General features: G+C 36.3%; 1 protein-coding gene across 1 annotated transcript; it reads left to right on the forward strand.

Annotated features, from left to right (window-relative positions):
* Positions 1-5,418: 5,418 nt before the first annotated feature.
* On the forward strand, positions 5,419-20,100 carry LOC145779722 (uncharacterized). Its single transcript, XM_082591359.1, has 17 exons — positions 5,419-7,276; positions 8,507-8,651; positions 8,835-8,947; positions 9,285-9,367; positions 9,895-10,040; positions 10,616-10,688; positions 11,048-11,190; positions 11,940-12,104; positions 12,664-12,787; positions 12,996-13,074; positions 13,265-13,361; positions 13,758-13,894; positions 14,022-14,141; positions 14,392-14,529; positions 15,428-15,553; positions 16,904-17,033; positions 17,302-20,100. The coding sequence occupies exons 1-17, from the start codon at positions 7,187-7,189 to the stop codon at positions 17,364-17,366; spliced, it is 1,974 nt and encodes a 657-aa protein (XP_082447485.1). The 5' UTR covers positions 5,419-7,186; the 3' UTR covers positions 17,367-20,100.
* Positions 20,101-20,307: the final 207 nt, after the last annotated feature.

The following is a 20,307-nucleotide window of genomic DNA, read 5'->3' on the forward strand; positions in this document are numbered from 1 at the left end:
TTTGATTCGTGATGTGGACTTTCAGACTGAAAATATGACTTTGCCATCAGCGAAGACATTGGGTTGTGTGTGGCAAACCGAGTCTGACGAGATGCGTATCGCATGTTCCTTAAAGCCCTTAGCTAAACACACGCGCCGAAGTATGCTCAGTCAGCTTGGACAAAATTTTGATCCGCTAGGCTTTGGAGCGCCATTTTTTCTAAAAGCACGCCTTGTACTTCAGCAATTGGCGATAGACAAGTTTGATTGGGACACCGAGGTCCCTGATAGCTTTGTTAAAGAGTGGGAGTCGTGGCTTCGCTCTTTGGACCTGCTTAAGGATTTTTCGTTACCGAGATGGTATTTTGCAAACTCTGGTGTGTGCAGTCCGGATGATATTGTCTCATATCAATTGCATGGGTTTAGTGATGCTTCGAATCAAGCTTTCTCTTCTGTTGTTTACTTACGTAGACTGGTTAACGGAGTTCCGAGTGTGTCTTTCGTTCTGGGTAAATCTACCATTGTTGTAAAAAATCAGTTTTCTTGGCCGATAGCTAGGAAAGAGCTTGTTGCCGCTTTGAATACAGCAAGACTCGTGAAGCAGGCCTACGAGGCATTGAAGATGCCCGACTGCAGTAAGTATTTTTGGTGTGATTCTCGGACTGTGTTGCAGTGGGTTAAGAACCCTGATTTACGTTTGAATAAGTTTATTACGCGTCGAGTTGAGCATATTTTATTGTTGTCTGGAGCCCAGGATTGGCGTTTTTGCCCTACCGATATGAACCCAGCTGATGTTGGCACAAGGCCAAATCTTATTACAAAGAAAGAGTTTCGAGAGTTGTGGTTAAATGGTTCTAGTCTTCTCTATCAGTGTGAAGAAATTCCATCTGTAGAAAACCCCACTCCAGTACCTGTCCATAGCCTATATCTTCGTGACGAAGAGGGGTCGCTTGACGTTGCACAGGGTGGCCTTCACAGATTGATCGAGGCCGCACCTTCTTTGTATGTTATGAAAAAGAGAATTGCTTATTTGGTTGCTTTTGTTGAATTTTTGTGCTGTAAAACGAGAAAGCGTAGCTTTATGAAGCCAAAACTGGACGCCTCTTATCTTAATAGAGCCTTAGACTTAACTGTGAAGTTTGTTCAGAAGAGCGTGTATGGCGATGTGTTACAGTTAATGACCAAACGATCGCCGGATGCACTTGAGGAAGTGATAAAGCGGGGTAGTGTTGGCGCTTCGCAACGTGAGAAGGAACGCTTGAAGGAATTGCGTTCACTTAAGAAGTACAGACCTTGTGTAGATGATGCTGGTGTAATCCGCATTGAAGGGCGCTTAAGTAACTCTCCCGAGATTTCTCTAGAAGCAAAGCATCCGATTGTTTTGCCTTCGAAACACCCCTTCACTAGGCTTGTTGTACTGTCGCATCATAATCGAAATGCGCACTGTGGAGTACAGCACACTTTGTTGTCTACGCGACAGAAGTTTTGGATCGCTAATGGTAATGCTTCCGTGAAGAGGTATCTTAATGATTGTGGTGTATGTGCGATTGAGAAAGCTCGGCCTATAAGGCAGCTCATGTCTGATTTACCTTTGTCTCGCACAACTGCCCATAGGAAACCCTTTTTTGATTGCGGCTTAGACTATCTTGGACCATTGACCTTTGTTGAAGGTAGGAGTCACAAAAAAGCTTGGGGACTCTTATTCACATGTATGGCATCTCGCGCTATTCATGTTGAGCTGGTCACGTCATTGTCGCTGAGTGATTTTTTACTTGCCTTTACAAGGTTTACAGATTTACGTGGGCAGGTTAATGCTATCTATTCCGATAATGGAAGTACCTTTCAGGCAGCATCTAAGAAGTTACCCGAGTTGATAGAATCAGCTGAATTTCACAACGCCCTGAGACAGAGAGAGATAAACTGGGAATTTATACCTCCGTATGCTCCGGCGCAAGGTGGCGCCTGGGAGGCAATGGTAAAACAATTTAAAATCGCATTTTTTCACATTTTGGACTCTTCAATTCGTAAGCCCAATTTTATTGAACTGCTTACGTACACAGGCAGTGCCGTTCGGATCGTGAACGAACGCCCTTTGGTACCTTTGAGTGACGACCCTAGGGATTTTACTGTCATCACCCCTGCCTCACTTTTGACCCCATACTTAGACCCATACTGTGCTGTTGGGCAACCACATGATCGTGACCAATTAAGAAGGGATTATCGGTTCAATTTGTCACTTTCTCAGCAGTTTTGGAATAAATGGATCGATTTTTACTTGCCAGGTCTTCAGGGCCGGAAAAAATGGCTAAAAATGGCCGAGAATTTGGAGCCTGGTCAACTTGTAGTGGTAGGTTCTCTCCAAGACATTGGTAAACGTGGGAAGTATCAACTTGGGAGGGTGCATGAGGTAGTTCCACAAATTAGGAAAGGGAAGCCTGTGGTTCGTAGAGCCAAAGTTGCCGTCTGCAACTATGATGAGAGTACGGGGAAAGTGAAAGTAGACTACGTGTTGAGGGATATTTCGTGCCTCGCCCCCGTAAAGAACACCTAAGTGTTAGGGTTTGAGCCTGGTTTTGTCTGCGGTGGCCGATACTTGTCTGAGCCCAGAACAGTCGGTTATTATCGCAATAATTTATTGTATATAGCGTCATTTTAGCGTGTACCTATGGTACCAATTTCATGTATCGTCGCGTATTCTTATTGCTGTTCATTCTTTGCATGCCCTTTGTATTTGCGTATTAACTTAACGTGAGTGACTCAAGCAATTTGTGTATCATGTGTTTTATTCATTGGCTCACGATTGTCCTTCAATTCTTTTTTAGTTATGCCATGTTAGACTGTCATAACTAGGGGCCGCTATGTTACGGCCAATCTCTGTACAAATCAAACGTCATATAAAACCGTTCAAGTCTACTGAATATTACGTCATGGAAATTCCTAAAGCATGTGCCAAAATTGCACCATCGTTCATAAGACCTGTTTGGACTTGTTTGGGCCTGTTTAAACAGGAAATATTACATCAGCTTGAACACCTGTTGGAATGACTTCATAATTGTCTTTCATTTATTGCGTCACAGTTACTTTCTACGTGAATTTGAGATATTGATATCTATTCTGGTCATTCGTAAAATGATTGTTTGAAAGTTGGCCGCACATTTAACTGTTGGCTTAGTGCTTGCTAGCTGGACAAAGGTTCCGTCTTTTATCCAAGTAATTTGTATTGTAGTGACAGTTTTTAGGTGTACGGCGTTGCACCAGTCATTTCGATAGCCTCGGGCTAATTTTACTGGAATACACTTTGAATAGACGTTTCGAAAGTGTGTTTATTTTTGGGTCATTGCATGCAGACGAACGGATTTGGGAATCTTACGTTACAATTTTCCCACGAAGAGATTATGGTTTACCGCTGTGACCAATGACAAATAAACAAAAAACATAGCCTGCTAAATTCGCAACGCTTTTGACGATTGATGAAATGGACTGATGAGATGGACTTATGTTATGAGCTAGGCTATATGTTGACACACAGGATCAAACATCAGTAACCTGTATACTGATTTAAATGTTTTTTCTATAAATTTTATCAAAAGTTAATAGAATACTTGCGACCGTTACAAAGAATTTTTCCCTTTTTTCATTTGTAATCAATATTAATTCGTTATAATCGCAGTCATTGCAAAACTGTGAGTGGTTATTGACTGCTGACTAACTGTGAGTGGTGATAAAAATGCAAACGTTAGTCAGCAGTCTAAGTTAATCATATCAACAACCTGCTGTCTCAAAAGAATTAAGTTGCACATAACCAACATAGTCTTATTAAAAAGGTTTAAGTCAGTTAGATGATATTTTTAGTTATAACCAAACCAAACCTTTGTACCATGTCCTTTGCAATTTCAAACGACGCACTAATGCGTTGCGACTTAATTACAATTTGAGAATCTATAGTTTCGGGAGAGAGTTTGCTTTTTTATACCAAAGACAGGCAAGACACAACAATAACACAGGGTTGAGCATTACAACAGTATATTACATATTTACAAATAGTTCAACATATCAAACGTTTTCGACTTAACTTAAGTCCTCATCAGGAATCTGTAAATAATTATAAACTACAATAAATTTCACTTCTTGACAGTGACTACCGTAGCCTAACTAACTAACTAACTAACTAACTAAAAGCATCGAGAAACACGCAAGATTAAAAGCACTGGAGTGGAAAACATACAGACAGACGAAAAATTACATTAAGAAAAGGCAACTGCATGACTAAGTTACAAACGAATTCGCACCACGGAGTACGTGATACAACTAGGCTAATAAATACTGAGGAGAATGGAGGCGCCACCGGCAAATAATTGTTTGTTTAGATTTGGATTGTAGCGTTTGATTAACAACGCTTCCTGAATTTTTGTGTCAAATTGGGATTTGCCTTTGCGTAAAATTTTGACTCATTTAAAATTTTACGCAAAGGCAAATCCCAATTTGACACAAAAATTCAGGAAGCGTTGTTAATCAAACGCTACAATCCAAATCTAAACAAACAATTATTTGCCGGTGGCGCCTCCATTCTCCTCAATATTTATTAGCCTAGTTGTATCACGTACTCCGTGGTGCAAATTCGTTTGTAACTTAGTCATGCAGTTGCCTTTTCTTAATGTAATTTTTCGTCTGTCTGTATGTTTTCTACTCCAGTGCTTTTAATCGTGCGTGTTTCTCGATGCTTTTAGTTAGTTAGTTAGTTACGGTAGTCACTGTCAAGAAGTGAAATTTATTGTAGTTTATAATTATTTACAGATTCCTGATGAGGACTTAAGTTAAGTCGAAAACGTTTGATATGTTGAACTATTTGTAAATATGTAATATACTGTTGTAATGCTCAACCCTGTGTTATTGTTGTGTCTTGCCTGTCTTTGGTATAATTTGAGAATCACTGTAGGCTAGTACATAAACAAACCACAAACAATTTTTAAATTTCATAATTTATCAATCATGCCGAAAACTCGGAAACTTTTGCGGACCCCCTGAAATCGCTTCACGGACCCCTTGCGGTCCGCGGACCCCCGGTTGAGAACCACTGGTCTATAGAGACTGTGCTGCAAACGTCCAACTTTTTCAAAATAAAAATGGAAACATACTTTATTGCTCTGGATTATTACGTAAATTTGCGTTGCCACAGCAAACCAACGCCAAAGTAAAAAATTTACTTTTGCTTTGTTTTACTTTTTTGCCTGAAATTTAACATATAAAATGCTAACATTGCTAAGCTTGACAAAAACTGTTACTCGTTTAATACACTAATGGTTTATGTCCAAACAAAATTAGTTTATTTGATCTTTCTCTCAGGAGTCAGGTTGAAATTTTTTTGGTTTTAGTTCTACTCGGTGATGTGGCTAAATTTTGTTAAAAACTAGGCTATCTAAATAAGTCAACAACTAGCCCAACTCTTTACGGTGAAAGAAATTTCTTTCATTTATAGAGCTGTGTGAATGACTAACAAAAGAAGCTCATTGCATTTTTCACATCACCCTTAAGCTAGCCTAGCTACCGTAGTACCTTCATACCGTACCGTACTTTGTTAAGTTTAACTCACTGAGAAAAGATTTATATTCAATCAATCAAGTTTATTTCGGAATAGCTCCTTATTGGTACATTCATTTAAATCTACAAATAGCAGAAAATATAACAAATTACTTTCATTAATATGGAAGTTACATCATGGAGGCACCAAAAAAACATGCGGTTGTTTAAGTCAAGGTGCCCCCACATGGAATATTTTACTGCAGGCTATATAATAAATACGGTAAAAGTACAATAACTACAGAAGAAAAAAAAGAATGAAAAAAAAATCAGTTATCAACAATGGGAAAGCAGTGATAAAAATTATACTTAGTTTTAAAAAAATGATAAAAAGAAATGGCACTAAATGGAGATCAGAAAAGTCAGCTTTAATAATGTGATACGTTGCTTTCTATATTGTTTTTTGAATGAATAAAATGACAGCATTATGATGTGCTTTGGATATCATTTCACAAAATTGCTCCAAAATATTTGATGCATCTGTTTTTAGAATTTGAATTTATTTGTTGAATAAATATTAACTCCTTCTTAGCACTTCTGGTTGAGTAGCCTACTTGTGATTTGTGAATGTCTTTACACGTTGTTCCCGGGTTTGTCCACACCTAGTTGTGTTGTTATGTAGTATTTAAGTATGTTGACGGTCGACCATAGAAAGCATAAAGCAGTAGACTCACTGTCGTACCTGTAGCAAATAACCAGCCCTTTTTTGAAATCTACAAAAATACCACAAAGTATATTAGTAGTATTTTGCTAGACTATCTAGTCATCAAACAATTTTAGTGATTGATTGATCCCAAGCTTAGTAAACCTCATGTGCGTTATTGTTGGCTGCATAATAGAATGGTGAAGAATGGTAATAGAAAGACCTTGTATGAAGTATTATGACTATATATATATATACCATATTTTAAATTGATTGTCCTTCTTTGGTATCACGCACGTTATAATGTCCACGTTTTGTTGCTTCTACTATTTTCTAGACTTTTGCTACCGGTATATTGTTTTTCGTTGTGATGTTCAAAAGTAAAAACAAACTGAACTGATTCAAAGGGTGTTGCTTCAGCACTACGCAAGAGCATCTGTCTGTGTCTATGTCATAACATACCTAAAGCTGGTTAGCACAAAGATTGGCTTCCTTACCTTCCCACCCAATTAATCTAAGTCTTTAACCACTTGGCAAAATTTTAGATGTCATATTTTTATTTTTTTTTATTCTTCTCTTTTTGCGCAACAACTGTCGTGCAACAACTAGATGTCATATTTTTTTTTTTTTTTTTAGATGTCATAACAACTCTCCTATGCACTGGTCCAGATATTGATCTCACACTTTCCATATTTAAGATTTCAAACGAGTGATAAGGTTGTGGTGCTTAAATCTACAATATTATCATCTATTTGTTTGTTTATCTTTTTGTTATTTGTTTGTTTTATCTTTTTGTTTATTTGTTTGTTATTTATCAGATTCTATTTGAATAATGACCTTCTGATGATCCCTAGTAAAGGATGAAACAGGCTGTAGAGGCTATTAGAAAATAGTAACTAATTTTGATATTATCATTCACTGTACATGTATTTGTGTCTGTTAATTTCAGAGTTAGAGTCATTGTATTAATAGCCTAGTACCGTAGCTATGGCTATCAAATCACTTGCATTAGTGCAGCCATCCAGTGGACTTAAACTGTCAAAAGATAGAACTGTCTCTTTGCTGTTGGATCGAAAGGTAATAAAATTCTGTACAACAGAAAAATTTGATTGTTGTATGATCAAAACCCTACATTGCATTTAAATTTTAAAGTTTATTGTTGTGTACGTATATGTTCATGCAGTTCAGTTTACCATAACCCAAAGTAAAGTAATAATAATATATGAGATGTTGTAAAGCAGAGTGCTTATTCATCTTTCAATCACGTACAGTAAACAACTAATAAGGATAATAACAATTATTTATTAAGATTAACAGAGGTATCAACAGTGATCCACACGCAAAAGTAAACAGCTATGTAATATCAATGTGACTAGGTAAAAAGACACACAAAAACAATACCAAAATTTTTTTGTTATTGTACTGAAGCAATATTGGTATGCATCAATTAGGCAGTGACTACTGGAATGCTTAATGCTAACAGTGTAATTGAACACTAGTGTTGGTACAGTAATAACAGTAGGCTACACAATCACAACAATAAATAGTACACAACAGTATTAGATATTGGCAATAACAGTATGAATAGAAAGTAACGTTAAAAATTTTGGAAACAAAACTTACTGTGGTAAGCTTACACAAACACAACATAGGCTTTTTTCGACTGATTTAGTCCCCCTCTCCAATCGCGAACATTGTCAGTCTACTCTTGTTATTCACTATGTTCATGAAGTGATAGTTTAATTGTAAAAAATCACATTTCATGTATCAATAATGAAGATTGTGAAATTACACTTGTAACAAACACAATCAAAAAGTTACATTTTGTTGTTTCAATACACAATTTTTGTTGGAAAATTTGGTTAAATTGGGAATAGAAAGAATTCTAAAAACCATATGTATTGACAATATTTATAACTGCTCAAAAAATCATACAAATACGCAACAAATTATCTGCTTTATTTATACTGTATAATATATTTTAAACTTATTCCAAGTTTATCTCTATTTTTGCTTGAACAAGTGAAATAAACTTTGGTACCTGTTTGACAAAGTAGCAAAGCTTTTAGTAATCTTTGTTGAGTGTAATTTATTCTGTATGATAAACTGACAACTGTAACTTATTCCCTTTGTTGAGAGTGAGATTGAAATGCAAACAAAATAATTGCATTATATCATCTCAATTATTACATAATTATGTTTAACGCAATATCGCTTATAAATGCCAGCCTAAAATCAAGTCATACATCACTTCATGAACAACATTGTATGTGTGCATGAATACAATATTTTCAATATGAATTGTAGAATGAAAAATCTTATAAGTTTGATGGAACATACAACATCGAGTCAAGTATTCCTGAAATATATGCTAGCCATATAAGCACGCATATCAACAATCTTGCTTCTGGTTACAATGCTTCCATTGTAAATTTCACACAATCCTTAACTGGTAAGCATATTACTTATTTAAATAATATGAGATAAAATATGTCTGATAAAATATGTGTGCAATGTTTGCACTTTTCATGCTATTTCTTGTCGAATAGTGATGAAATATGTACTTTTTTTAGGATTACATTCCAGCTACGTATACGTATTGCTTTACTGAAATCAATTCTATTGATGTTTGTAGATGGAAATAGCTTTCAATCGGAATTATTGAATTCATCGTTGAGGGAAACTTTTCAGTTTGTGGAAAAGGCTTCAGCAAAAAATGAGTTTCTTGTTACAGTCTCAATGCTTAAGGTAAAATTACATTATGAAAAGTTTTAAAACAAGACTTGTGTGCTAGGTTTGGCCAGGGATCGTCAAAACTTTTCAGTACGGTACCGTAGTGGAAGCAGTTTGCAATTTTATTAGCATTGGCCGGCCTACTATTTTGTGCATTGAAACTAAAACAGGAGTAACAGTCATGTTTATATATTTCTTTTTTTGTTTTGTGGCATGTTTTAATTTGACTTGCACATAATAGTATTAATTTCTGCACTGCAGTCATTCATCATAAATAAAAAGTATATAAATAACAAATTTTCAAGCAAACCCAAACCAAGATCAGCTTTAATATTTTGTTACTTTTGATTAGCTCAGCAAAGATGGTCAATTCGCTGATCTCATCAGTCCACATGGGAGGAATATATCTCTGAAGCACCATTCAAAACATGGAATGTAAGTACGGAAACAAACAATTTCATGATTTAGTGAAACTAAAAAAATAATCTTTCACTTCCGTTCTGATAACACAAAATCGCAAATAACCTAGTGCGGTTTACTTTGCAACGTTGGTGATTCTTGATTTTGCTTCTACATCAGCTCACAGTATGCTGTAAGCATGACTTTGATAGTCAAGTTACAGCAATGCTTATCGGTGTCAAAGAATTGTTGTATAATTGGTTAAACCATCTTTCATTGTACACGTGTACACACTCTAGAAAACGTATCATTTCACAATCATTGCATGACTATTGACTATTCGTATGTGATAGGTAGGCATGACTATGACTGCTTTCCATAAAGGTGGAACAAAAACAGTTCTGCAATACGTTTCAACTTTAACACTTTATTATGTTATATAACATTTAACTACTTTATATATTTTTATATAATTTGCTTAGTTGACAATAATGTCCAGGTGCTAGTGTAGTCACATGAAGACATTAAGTGCATATCTAGCCTTCCTTTGTTTTTATTTATAGGTATACAGAAGGATTGTCCCAGTTAGTTTGTCCTTCCGCTGCTGATGCCATTCGATTGTATGACGATGGATGTCAAGCTGCAGCCGCCATGAAACTTCAGCCGTACTTAACATGCTTTACTGTTCAGTTGTTTCAACGGCCCATTGGTAGGTGTTGGTTTTAAATTGGTTTGATTTTGTTTGAATGTATGTCGCCTACTCATGGCTCTATTATGATTATTATTTACTTGTATCAGACAAGAATGTCCATATTCAAATCACAAAAAAATAAAAGGCATAGGCTACTGTAGTATACACTATACAAACAGCTGCGGCGTAAAAGCATTTGAATTGAAATTTCGAGCTCATTTTATTCAAACAACTAACCAGTAAGATTTAACTTTAGCAAACGATGACTGTTGATATCTTTGTGCCATATATTTGGTTGTTGAGAGAATTTTATCGAAATTTTGTTTGTCTTGACTTTTTATCACTGGGATTTTGGTAATAACGCGACCTGCAAATTGATAAAAATGATTGATATGTTGGCTGAAAGCATTACTTTAATGTCGAATCTACCAAACAAGGCGTAAGCTGAACCCGTCTTTTCAGATCCGAGTAAATTATATATATTGGAATTCTGAGGTGAACTATCAAGTGCTGTGCTAAGCCAAGATAAACTTTACTTTCATCTTCACACAAAGTTTTCCTGTTCAAATTAATAATTTATAGTTCTTCATTAGGTGCGACCGCGCAATCCTCAACCACCTATCTGAAGTTTGTTGATTTCAGTGCCGAGAAAAAAAGTTTTGCAAGGTTGGTTTTTAGCAGAATGTTTGATCGAGCTAGTTTAGTACCTTGGTGATGGCGACATAGCCTACATTGGTAGTAGTTTTAGATGTTGTAAAATTATTAAAAGGATCAAAGACGAGTACTTTTTAGTTACTTAGCATACAGCATATATGCATAGCAGCAGCAATAGCTCGCCAATAGCATACACAAAGTTAGAGCGTCATGACATGAACTGCTATGATTTAAACTTTTATTTTTAACTCTTGCCAACTGGTAATTTGTTTTATAACAATGGGGGTTGCTTTGTGATATCGGCTTTATCATACAATATCGGTGGAATATGTTTTGATCACTGGAGTCTCAAACTTGTTTCTACTTTTCAGTGTCTCCAATTTTCTTTCCACTCTTGCACAAAAGAATGGGAAAGTCGGCAAATCTGAGCAGAGGCCTGCTGTGGAGGATGTTTTGGTTGATGTGCTACTCGGAAACAGTAATGTCACTCTTTTAGCAGCCGTAGGTGGTCAAGGTAAGATCCTGAGGATATTGTGTTTTTATAAAGCGCTGTATCCATCGCAGATATGCGTTACTCACTTCGCTTTACAAAACAGTCAGTGTAATGATATTCGTATAAAACCTCATCTAGGTACACGATTACCCTGAATCCATTCCTTTGCCGAAAGCCAAACAGAAATAAGGTTAAGTACCACTTTTTAAGAAGTCGTTGGTGTGACCGACAGGGTATGGACGCTACATCTGCCGATTCAGAAGCGGATACTTTCCCACCGAGCCGAGATCAGCTTTTATCAGAATCATTTTTTGTTTTAACAAAGTTCAGTTTGCGAGACCTGGTCTAATTTACTAATTGTAGCAACCAATCAATTCTTCACTGACAACAGTTTATTCTAAAACTTCTAAAGACACCTCCACCGAGATGTACCGTCTAAACTCCGTCGCAAAAGAATGTGTCCAATCAGTGGTGTATCAAACAAGTTTAGAAGACTCTATAGAAAAAGATTCTAACGTCCAGTGTTATTTAACGTTTACAATCTCTGTAAGATTGGTAAGAGTATAAAGGTGTTGGACCGTGCTAAATTTTGAAATGACTATCCCGTTTCGGTCTCAAGCACATTATAACGTTCGCGTTTTCTCGCTTCAATCTTTTTATAAACCTTTGCATTGTTTGGCATATATTGTTTTTTGCTGTGATGGTCAGAAATAAAAACAAACTAAACTGATCAAATGCATGCAAGCTAACTCATTTTTTTATTGATACAGATGCTGACGAAATCAATCCTGTCCTGTCCGTTGCTGAGTCACTGTCCGGGATTGGTTCCGCACCAAAGATCAGCCGTGACGACCCTAACGTGACGTTGCAACACCTACGTCAGGAAATATCAAAAGTTAGAGACAAGCTTGCTGGCCAGTCCCCTCCTAATAAAGGTCAATTTGTTTCAAGACTACTATTCTAACCGTTTCTTGTTTATACATGTTTTGCGTTCCAAACTTTGGCACTTACTTTGTTTTTTAAGCAAGATAATGCATGAGTGGATACAGTTAGGTCTACAGATCATATAAGGACATGGGCATGGATTATCACGGCGCGACAAGGGATTTTGTTGGTTGACACAAATCAGCAAAAACAAACCAATGAATTTACAAAGCTATGTTCAGTTGTTCACGTCTCCTTCAACCAATAAAGTCAACTTCAACCTAATATGCTATCTTGTGTTCATTGAGAATTATTAAAGAAAAAACATTTTTATAGCTTCTCCAATTTCAGCTGGTATTCATTATTTTGACAAAAAATAGTCTAGTTGATTTTAGCTTTTGTGTGCATTGTTCACCAAGAAATGTAATCAATTACACTTTGTGTTTAGCGCTGACACTTTTCTAAAATGCCTTTCTTGATTCATAAAACATAAAGCGCAAGTGATGTCATTGCGAAGCATGGTTTGTTACTTATTCAACTTTTTATTGTTCCTTTAAACATTAATTTCAGGAGACATACGTCACATGGAAAAGTTGATGAGCGATTTGGAAGAAACGAAGCGTACGGGATGGGAACAGACTATCTTAAGATCAGAGCAGTTTTATCAAGAAAGAAGAACCACATTTTCAAACAAGTGCGTTAGGTTCTTGGTTTGATGCTTTGTTATTAAGAAATCTTCAGTCCAATGTGGCTTTACCCAGACAACAAAATCCGTCATTTTTCATTGATCTAACGTCTGCACACGTTGCATCAATGTAAAAATGACGGATTTTGCTTTCTCGGTATGTTCTTGCGTCATGTTAACTTCAATTTTTCGCTGACAATTTTTGTACTTTACCCAGAGGTTTGCTGTGGATTCTTGAAGCAACCAAAACCGCAAGTCGTGAAAGTGTAAGGAAACTTGAAAGCCTTAAAGAAAAGGTATAGTGGCCTGGTTATAAAATTATATCTGAGCTGTTAAAATAAAATACCTCTAATTAAAAGATCTATTGCCAAATCAGCTATAGCTTCTGTCCAATCTTAAAACAACTCTTAACAAATAGGGATTAGGCTATAAAGTTAAAGCCTACAAGATTAAATTGATGCTACTGATATATTTTTGCATCTGCAGCTCACAGCGGAGTACAAGGAGCAGCGTCTTATGACAGAACGTTTAAATAGTGACGTGAAGCAACAAATCGACAGCTACACTCAACTCATCAATTCTGGTGAGTTTTTTTGTACTGTGCATAGTTACGTTATATAAACATTATAAAACGTTTATAGAAGAGAGTGTTTTCGAAATCTATTGCATATCATTCGAGATAATGTTTTATTGTTATTCACAGTCTTCTGGTATGACAACGCCTTTATGTTGTTATATGAACCAATTTCACGATTCTATTTGCTTTGCCTTTTCGATTTAGTTAATGGTTAATCCCGTTTTATTACAAAGTAAGACGAACATAGCTGTCAATACCTGAGAAAATAAATTCCAAGTTTTCTATTTTTTCTGGTAGGCAATCCAAAAAAACTGAATGTCAGTAAAAGGTTTTATTCTTCTCTTTACATTAAAGCGAAGAATTGCCGTAATCAGTTTGATCGAAATTGAAGTCAACTTTCAGGTCAGTCAGGCGACAAGAAAGCGCATGTCGCTGGAATCTCCGAACTCAAGGATCAGCACAAACGCGAAAACGATAAATTGAAAGAAATAAGGAACAAACTGAAAGATGTCCAAGATAAACTTCAAGCTGAACGTCAGGTCTGTGTTCTGCATCTTGGATAATCTTTTATTTTGTAGCTACACACGACTGCAAACTCTTAATACTTTTACACTTTATGTGTTCTTTGAAATATAATATTCGATTTAAACTTACGTCGTACCGCAGGGTGGCGTAGAAGAGAGCTTCTCTACATTCGACGTTGCATTCCAATCGATGGCGGCCGAACGTGAAAGAACTCAAAGAGAAAACCAGCAGTTGATCGACGATGAACTCGACAGAATGAAGGTCTGTTGCGCAATATTCAATGTACAAATAATAGTTCATCTTGGCTTGAATAACATTTTCTTTTGATGTAATTGAAGCCGAGAAATCGTACTTGCATATTTTTTGGAGAATTTAACCTTTCGTACACTCAGACTATAAAATCCGTCATTCTTACATTGATTCGACGTCTGCAGACGTTGAATCAATGTAAAAATGACGGATTTTGTTATCCGGCTAGCCTAGCACTTTATTGAATTTATCCTGTTTCCAGATTGAGGTTGCACATGAGAAAACAGAACTTCAAATGAAATTCACGTCTAAAACTCTCGTCAAGTCAGACGACGACGTTCTCAAGCATGAGACCGAGCTGGTCCAGCTGCGATCAGAAAAAAATGTTATGACAACGCAAGTATGACGTCACTGATCGACTTTTGTTGCTCATATTGTTTGTTTGACTTGAAGAATTTTTGTAGATGATTACGTTGATTGATTAAATCTTTATCCTTGGACTGAAAAAGCTGCTTTGAGAGCTTAATCCTGGCACTCGCATACTTGGACAATGTACAGTGTACTGTACACTGTACACTGTACAGGCTTTGAAACACTGACGCAGGCCTGGTCACCGAGATTAATAATCATATTTTGAGCTACTTTATTTAAAATTGAAGCTTCCGATTGTTGAAGTCTTGTTGCCGGGGAATTATTTAATCTATTAGATGCCGCTGAATGGAGAGCAGTCCTTAATGTGCGTTGCTCAAGCGCAGACTCCGAGAGTCGAACTAGCGCCGCTTGATCTTGAAGCTTTCGTTCACGAAGTCGCGCGCTAACCAACATTGTTGCAGAATACAACTTTTCACCGGTTAATTTGCCAAACTGAATGTTTGTTTGTTATCTGTTTGCACACATCATTCAGAAACATGGTTTTTATTGCAGATGTGACGCTCTATAAATATTTCTGATATTTGTTGATTAGGCTACACTGCTTTATTTAAAATTGTTGACATCGTGAGAGGTGGTTAAGATTTTCTTCAAAACATTGTACTTGTCCTGGCATCTTTCACGATAAAAAAAATGCTTGGTGGAAAGAAACTGCAAGGAGCTGTTTAAACACAGCATGGCGCCACTTTTTAAACTTTTTTCACCCCTATATGACACCACTTATGGCGTATGGGGCCAACCTAGGCTACGACACGTATTGTAAAATGAAAGTGCCGACTAAAACAAGATGTCATGTAATACTTAAACAACCTTTTATGAGCCAAGTAGGCTATAAGACGCATTGACTACTCGGTCAATTGCATTTACAGTTAGATTTGACGAAGCGAGAGCGAGCCCAGATGGAAGATCACATGAAAACTTTGGCTGAGAAACATTCGCGCGAAATGGAGATCCAGCAACTGCAAAACCTGCAAACATTTAGAGCTTACAGAGAGGTAGATAGCTGCGAAGAAATAATGACAATACTTTTGAAACTGCTTGCTGAATGAATTCCAATGTTACTAAATTGACGTTAAAATTGTTTTTTCTCGTTTTCTCTTGGGATAGGCTACAAGTTGATGTTCAAGAAGCTTATTTGTGTTCGGGCCAACACATATGTCATAATTTTAATGATGCTAATAGCAGATTGTTATGAATGGAGATCAGTAATGAAGAACAAATGCAATTACCTTTCGTTCGTTTATGTTTGACTTCGAGTTCCACCCTCATTGGATTGCCAATGTCGAATATTGTCGGATCGCTTCAAACGTCACCCTACCGAAGTCTAAATTAAATGTTTATCCTTGGTCTGGAAAATTTTTTTGTGGGAGCTTTAAGCAGTTTTGTAAACTTGCAAAGGCTTTGAACCACTGACGAAGCCAACATCACTTAAGTTGGCAGAGTGAAATTCCAACTTGTTGAAGTGTTTGACATTCATCCTGTATATAAAACGTTTAAAGTGCACCAATATTTTCAACTGAAGTCGCCTACCCCCTTTGCTCTTTCTTCGAATGTTATGTATAAATTTAGTTGTTTGCGTGACGCAAACCAGACATACATTGGTATGTCAACCAGACATTTGTTGACAAGGGCCGGGGAGCACTTAAACCCAAAGTAAACTTAACAACCAAAAGTGCAATTAAAGAGCACATCGCCTCTTGTGAAACGTGCACTGACAATGTCTCGATCGACCAATTTAAAATCATCTCTCGAGGCAGATCTGAATTTCAGACTAAGATCATGGAAGCCGTAAGAATCAAACGTAATAACCCGTCTCTCAACCGGCAGTTATTCGCCTGTGGCTCATCGTTCCTCTTGTGTGTGCTCTAATTGTTTGTCAAATGCCTGTAGTTTACACCTCATGTGATCTCTTTTCCACCGTATAATTTACTTGTAATCATTCCTGTGTCACTCGTTCAGTTTGTGCTTTTCAGTCTGGAGTGTCGTTAGTATACAGTTACAGTTATAATGCAAAGTCAAATTTACCTTACAAGTTTCATTTTATTTATATTGCAGATATGTAATACATCATGTTAAACCCGCTGAAGTTACTATGTTTTATTTCTCTATGATTTAAGTATTTATATTGCAGACCACATGATAGCGATTGTATCTTTTTTGCTCGCCGATGGTCTGTTTTTTTGATGACTAGATCAAAGAATGGTCGTTTTTTGATGATAGCCGCTGGTAATCCCGCTTACGCCAATGATTTGTGAAAATAAGCACCTATCCTTGTAGTATGACAGGTGGTGGAGCTATAAAAAAAGTAGTGCAAAGACAAACCTAAACGCTGAAGCGTTTTTCAGGTTTTTGAAGAGTTCAAAATGGAATTAGAAAACCGATGGAGAGGCCTATTGGACGACGCCATACAAGATGCTGTCTTCTTAAACTCTCGAAATAGCGAATTGATGGAAGACAACGCACGCCTCAAGCATGGTAAATGCTACCTTAGACTAGTTACTACAAAATTGAAATATAAAATCACTGTTATTGCTCAGTCTAGATATTTGCAATGATTGCTGTGTTTTTGCCATAATGTTTATTTACTGGGAAGTTCAGTTTTTTTTCCTGAGTCGTCATAAGTGTAGTCTCCATAGTACGTTTATAGACTATATATTTACACAAAATTTATTTTTTATCAAAGCGTAGACGATTTTTGAGATCTTTGTTGTATGTAGCCAATGCCATCATTGTTTCATTACAGAAGTCGCAAAATTGAAGGATAATCGAAGCATCAATCCGTCTGCTAAAGATTCTTCTAAAGTTTAATTTCATGTTCTTCTCATTTAATAGTTTCAACCTATCGAAACTATAGGGCATAGGCTATACTGTTGTCAGTTTTTTTTTTAAATAAATCTTGTAGTTTTATGAATTTTTTTTTTAATGAAACGCTGCCATTGAATCAAGTCATGTTGTAAGAATCCAATAACTGATTTAATCAGATTTCCAACCTTTAATTTACAGTAGCCACCATAATCACAATTTACAATAATTAGGAAGTCGGTTATTGGATTTATTGCTTGTTGTCTTGACCAAAATGGCTGTCTCTAGGAAGGTTGATTGCTTGATCTTAATTGCAATTGTTTTTTTCATTGTTTTTACACAATCATTTCTTACAATTTATTGATATATTTGATCAATTGATAGTACTTTAAATTTCTCACATTTCCGAGGAAACAGTTGAAGAACTGAAGTTCTATTTAACTAGATTCTTTGCTTAAATAGACTGCATATTTGCAAATATTTACCATGACCGTAGGCCACGTAGATTTGCGCTTTCGATTGCCTGTGAGGCTGCTGCACTGCTTTTTCATAGACGCCTTTTTGTAAATTAGCAGTATTCATTATTTGTATTCATTATAGCTCATTTTGTGGTTCGTAGGCTAAATCGTTTTTTCATGCTGGTGGGCCAAGTTGTGTTCAGTTTGATGTGTTTTTCAAACTGCCTTTCAACAACAATATTTTTGCCTTTTACTACCGGAAGACCAGTGATCTGGTATAGGTCTACACCAGGGATGTCCAACCTGCGGCCCGCCTGAGATTTTTGTGCGGCCCCACTAATCATTTTCACTCCAAGAAGTATTTTGAACTTTGAATCTTCAAAGGTCAGTTGTGTAGCCTACGTAGTTCAATGTTCGAGCGAATAAGTAGCTTTACCAGGAAATTAAAACTTTTCATAACACAACTGGAAGCTGGCGCAATTGTATATTTTCGTAGTCTATCTGAAAGAGCTCAAGACTGTTCTTTAAACTATGAAAAGTATGCTAAGTTATGTGAATTACTGGTTTGCTTGTAAAATTGAAGATTTGCTTGAAGAATTTACAGTCAGATTTTCTGACTTCAAAAAGATTGAAATTGAATTAAAATTATTCAGTGACCCAGTTTCATTTCAGTGTGATAAAGCGCCACCCGAATTCCAACTTGAACTGATTAAACTGCAAAGTCGAGAAAGTTTGAAAACTGTCCACAGAGAACACACTCTTCCTTTATTTTATGAAGAATTACATTCATATAATGAATTTAATAAATTAGTTAGTTTGTTCAGAAAATTATTGTGCATATCGAGCAACACATATTGTTGCGAGCAGTTATTTTCATCCATGAAAAACATCAAACTGCAGAAAGAAACAGACTGACCGACAAACACATAGCGAACATCCTAAGAATCAAGACAACCATCCTTTAATGCAAATGTTGATAACATCTTAGCTGAAAAACAATGTCAAAAGTATTGTAGAAATAAATTTTTGTTTCTTTCTATGTGTGTGTTATCTGTTTCTATTTTCAAAGATGAAATTAATGTTTTTTAATTGTTACTTTATGTACCTATTTTTCTTGAAATTTAATAGGTTGTGCGGCCCATTGAATTATTTCAAGTGACAATGCGGCTCAGTATAATAAAAGGTTGGACATCCCTGGTCTACACCATGGCTACCTTTATACACCGGCCATGCCAATGTGCAGCTTAAAATTTGACTGCTTAGGCTGATCTGTTAATAGCTAAACTTGCGAATATAACTGGATGGTTGAGTAGGAGTTAATAAATATAGTCTTTGTGTTTATTTTGAGCTACTTTTGTGCTTGTGTTACCATGCAAATAATGGACTCAATTTTGACACTTGTGCTGAAAATCCAAAAAGCGTCTGGCAACACAGGTCATTAAGAAAGATTTATCGTTTTTGTCACATAATGTTAGAAGTTTTGAAATGACTTGAGATTCAGTGATCACATTTGGCCATTTATCATTTCAAAGAGGTATAAAGTAAATTTAGGTTAGGCTACAGTTAACAATCGAAATTACATCGGCCCCAAGCAAAACCTCCAGTTCGTATGGCAAGACCTGTGTATATAACTTAGATTGCTATGGTCTACACATAAACCTCTATGATGTATGTAACGAGTAGCTGGGCGATGTTAAGCAAATTAAGGCATCTTTTCCTTTCTTTCTCTTTTTTGTAACATATTTAATTAGCTCGATTTTTAAAAATGCAAGTTAGATGTAACTTAATTTACTGCTGATGTAACACGTTTTTAGGTCATTGAGTACCGGTACCGTAGTTTATATAGGCCTATAGCCTATTTTTTGAAGGATATTTTCATCAGTGTAATGGTAGCTTAATATTGTCTGATGCTGATGATAGTTTTATGAAATCAATTTCTATTTTTTTATTACATTGCACTTTAGATACATGACGTTCGTATAGGTTTATATGCGAGAACACTTTTAACACGAGCATGTTTTAAATTTTATTTGTGAACAAGAATGATTTGCTATAGGCCTCGATTATTTCTTAGTCTTTAGATGGGCCAAGTTTGCACCAATATTTTGCCTTGATTTTCTGCTATAACCCAAGCTGTATGTCCGTACTTCTGTTGCTACAGCACTTTTTTGAGCAATAGAGTTAGACTACGTTGCTTAGATGTGACATTTCCTGTTTTGTAAAATTTCACTGTTTGATTCGTAGCCTTTGATATTTTTTTGTCCATGAAACACATATCGGGTTATTGATGTCGACTGTTCAAGACGCATCGAGCAGCGGAGGTGATGAATTTAATAATCATCAACTTGGAAGTTTTGTTTCTAATACTTTAGAAAGTTGATTGATTGAGTTTGAAATATCGGCAATCAGTGGCGTAGCCAAGGGGGAGTTTAGGGGGTTACAACCCCCCCTTTGGCACGTGTGTGACGTCACGATATTGAGAATGATGC

The sequence above is a fragment of the Aplidium turbinatum genome, chromosome 11 (genome assembly GCF_918807975.1).
Source record: "Aplidium turbinatum chromosome 11, kaAplTurb1.1, whole genome shotgun sequence".
Classification (NCBI taxonomy): domain Eukaryota; kingdom Metazoa; phylum Chordata; class Ascidiacea; order Aplousobranchia; family Polyclinidae; genus Aplidium; species Aplidium turbinatum.

What these genes read in the sequence shown, in the direction of transcription:
- LOC145779722 (XM_082591359.1), top strand. Translation starts at nt 7,187, where the DNA reads ATGGCTATCAAATCACTTGCATTAGTGCAGCCATCCAGTGGACTTAAA. An exon ending in CACCATTCAAAACATGGAAT is followed by an intron (nt 9,368 to 9,894) that starts GTAAGTACGGAA and finishes TTTTATTTATAG; the next exon opens with GTATACAGAAGGATTGTCCC. An exon ending in AACTTCAAGCTGAACGTCAG is followed by an intron (nt 13,895 to 14,021) that starts GTCTGTGTTCTG and finishes GTCGTACCGCAG; the next exon opens with GGTGGCGTAGAAGAGAGCTT.